The sequence below is a fragment of the Chiloscyllium plagiosum genome, chromosome 13 (assembly GCF_004010195.1).
Source record: "Chiloscyllium plagiosum isolate BGI_BamShark_2017 chromosome 13, ASM401019v2, whole genome shotgun sequence".
NCBI lineage: Eukaryota > Metazoa > Chordata > Chondrichthyes > Orectolobiformes > Hemiscylliidae > Chiloscyllium > Chiloscyllium plagiosum.
In genome coordinates this window covers 60,236,347-60,239,826 of record NC_057722.1, presented here as the reverse complement: position 1 = coordinate 60,239,826, position 3,480 = coordinate 60,236,347, and the positions used below count along the sequence as shown (strand labels likewise).

The 3,480-nt window shown below is 39.6% G+C and overlaps 1 protein-coding gene across 1 annotated transcript in view; it reads left to right on the top strand.

Moving 5' to 3' along the window:
• LOC122555636 (deleted in malignant brain tumors 1 protein-like) overlaps positions 1 to 3,480 on the top strand; it is a 34,663-nt gene continuing 31,183 nt past the window's right edge. Inside the window, exon 1 of the mRNA XM_043701634.1 lies at positions 1 to 130. Coding sequence (XP_043557569.1) covers positions 10 to 130 — 121 coding nt within the window. The 5' untranslated portion in view covers positions 1 to 9. The remainder of the gene's footprint in view (positions 131 to 3,480) is intronic.

Sequence of the window (3,480 nt, the reverse complement as noted above, 5' to 3'; positions counted from 1 at the left end):
CATGCCCCGATGCTGAACATTGAACTTTACTGCAAAGGCACTGAGGATGATCCCTGGAAATGTGAGGTGAAACCTTTGACTCACAGAAACTGCTCGGCAGAGAAAGAAGCAGCTGGTGTTGTTTGTTCAGGTAACTTCTCTGCGTGTATTATTTCAGATAATAAAATGCCATTGGCGCTATTGTATTCCAAAACACTGACCACATTGTGCAATCATGAAAAGTATGGAGTGTGTGCATTTATTGCCCATCCCAGTTGCCAAAGAGAGCTTGGTAGTGATTTGCTGTTGAACTACATACAATGTTGTTAAGTATCAATTTCCAGGATTTTCCCAGTGGCACTGAATGGATGGTAAAATATTTCCAATTTCAAGATCATGAGTGGCGTGGAGATTAGTTTGCAGATGGCGGTATTCTCATGTACCTGCTGCCCTTGTCCTTCTACATGGTGGTGGTCATAGGGTTGAAAAGTGCTGTCCAACTTTGTGAATTTCTATAAGCCATCTTGTATATGGTACACATTGCTGCTACTGAACATCAGTGACGGAGAGAGTGAATATGTTTGGTAACAAAGCAGTCAACTGTTTTGCTCTGGATTGTTCTGGGTGGTGACTGTGAGTGTTGTTGGAGTTGGATCATAAAGGAGATTATTCCATCACGTTTCTGATTCGTGCCTCTGACTCATAGACAAGACTCCGGAGAGTCAGGAGTTCAATTATGTGCTCCAGAATATTGTACTGCTGACCTGCCCTTGCAGGCAAAATACTTATATGACCTACAAGGATTGAACATGTTGCAAAGCTTTATACATTATGCAGTTCTTACTTTGGTAATCTCTTCTTGCAGTTGCTAATTTTTGGCGAGGATTAGAAATTACAGGGAAGCCTGTCTCTGGTTCGAACTAAAATGTTGCTTCAGCTGTGAAAAAGGTGCTGAGGGATAGATGGTATTAATTTACTCGCACGCTACAGCAGGCTGTCCAAATTGCAAGGAATAGAACTTGCTATAGGTTAGAGGGTGATAATAAAATGTAAGACACAGGAACATAAATAGACTATTTGTCTCATTAATACTGCTGCATCAAATTAGTTTATGACAAATTCATTTTTTATTTCACACATGGGATGTGGCATCATTTTCTCGGCCAGCATTTATTTCATTCCTTCATTGCTGTGGAACTGAATGGCTTGCTAGGTCATTTCAGAAAGTAGTTAAGAGTCAATCACAAAAAATGAAACTGCTAAAGAAGCTCAGCCGGTCTGACAGCGTCTGTAGAAAGAAAAGCAGGGTTAATTTTTCGAGTCCACAGAATCTTTGTAGGAATACTGCCATCAGTTTGAGATACACATGTAAACCAGAGCAGGTACAGATGACAGTTTCTTTCTGTAAAGGACATGAGTGATCCAAATGGATGTTTTATGACAATGGTTTAATGGTCATCATTAGAATCTTAATTCCAGCGTTTTATTGAATTTAATTTGCACCATCTGCTAGAGTGGGATTCGAATGTAGGGCCACAGAACATTACATGGGTATCTGAAATCCATTTGATAATCCGCAATTCCACTACCCCGCGTTTACCCACTATCACGTGACTTGTTCCTTTATAAAGAAATATTGCACCCTATATATTCTGAATGACATAACCTTGACAGCTTTCTGCTGTAAAGAACCCCACAGATTCACTATCCAACCATCTAAGAGAAGACATTTAAATTCATCTCTGTCTTGGAATGACAACACCTTATTCTGAAATAACTCCCGCTGGTCAAAGTCTCTCTATGCTAGCGAATACAGGAATAAGCAAATAGAAAAGATAAATGTGTGGCTGAAAAATTGGAACAGGAGAGAGCGCTTTAGGTTCCAGGACCAGAATCAAATTCATTTCAGGGCAAAATTTGAGTAGTTCAAGTCTGACAGTTTGCACCGGAACTGAACATACTGAACATACAAGGGTGTTCGGTCGTAAAGGTGGTGGACATTTAAACTAATTTGCCTGGTGATAGAATACAGATTGGATGGACAGTAGAGGATCATCGACAGACAAATAGAGAAGAACCAAGTCCGCCTAGAAGACAGTTCAAATATAGTCAAGTTAATACACAAGGGATCTTGGCAAGTCTGAATGGCATTATTTTAATGCATGAAGTAACGCAGATGAATTAACAGTGTTGTTTACGCAAGAGAATGCATAAAATTGCTGTCATAGAGACATGATTGAGGGAGGGACAGAAGTGAAAGCTCAATATTCCAGAGTGCAGTCACTTTAGGCAAGGTAATGAGGTGTGTAGAAGAGGAGGTGGTATCACAGTGGAGAACAATTTGTCAAGTACTGCAGCAAGGAAGGATGACATCCTGGAAGGTTCCATGAATTAGACCATATGAATAGAACTCCAAAACAAAGTGAGGGCAGTCACTTTGCTGGGTGCACTATAAATACCCAAACAGTTAGAGGGAGGCAGCAAGATAGACATGTAGGCAACTTCGAAGTGAAAATCTAATAGGATAACGATATTAGGTGATTTAACTTTCCCAATATTAATTGGAAAATACAATGTGTGAAAGGCTGAGAGGGATGGAATTCTTAAAATGTTCCCAGGATAATTTATTAAGCCACATTGCAGAAACTCCTTCAAGAGAAGGGGTGCAGCTGGATTGAATTTAAGGGCACTAAGCCATGCAAATGGGATGATTTGGTAAACGTAGCTATGATTCAATAAGATTTAACGTTATAATGGATAAGGTTAAAGCTATTCTGGAAATAAAGTTTTTATATTGAATGAATGTCAATTTTACTGAGATAAAACAGGATCGGACTAAAGTGGACTTGCAGGAAAATCTACGTCAAAGCAGTCAGAGACATTCAAAAGGGTAATAAACAAAATGCAGAGCCGTAAAGGATTAAATATATGAAGCGCATGAGAATAACCAAGGAAAGAAGAAGACCAATTAGGAACCAAAGTGGCAATCTGTATGCAGAACACAAAGACATTGTTGAAGTTTTAAATGAGCACTTTGCAACCATATTAATTGCAGAGAAGGACAAGAAACCAGGGATAAGAATTTGACGTGCTTGAATGAATTAGCACTGAGATATTAGTATTAGCATTCATAGTTTTAGCAGGCTCAACAGTGGAAAAATCCCCCACGCCCAGAAGACATGTATCTCAACCTGCTGTGGAAGGCAAGATAGGAGATTCCATAGGCTTTAAAATTAATTTCAAATCTTCACTGGCCACTGGAGGGATGTCAGATGACTGGAGAACAGGTAATGTGATATTATTATTCAAGAGTGACAGGGATAAGCAATGAAACTAACAAGGAACAGAATTAATCTGTCTACAGGAGTAGTGCCAGAAGATTGGAGGCTAGCAAATGTGGTTCCCTTGTTCAAGAAGGGGAGTAGGGATAACCCTAGTAACTATAGGCCGGTGAGTCTCACTTCTGTTGTGGGCAAAGTCTTAGAGAGAATTGTAAGGGAT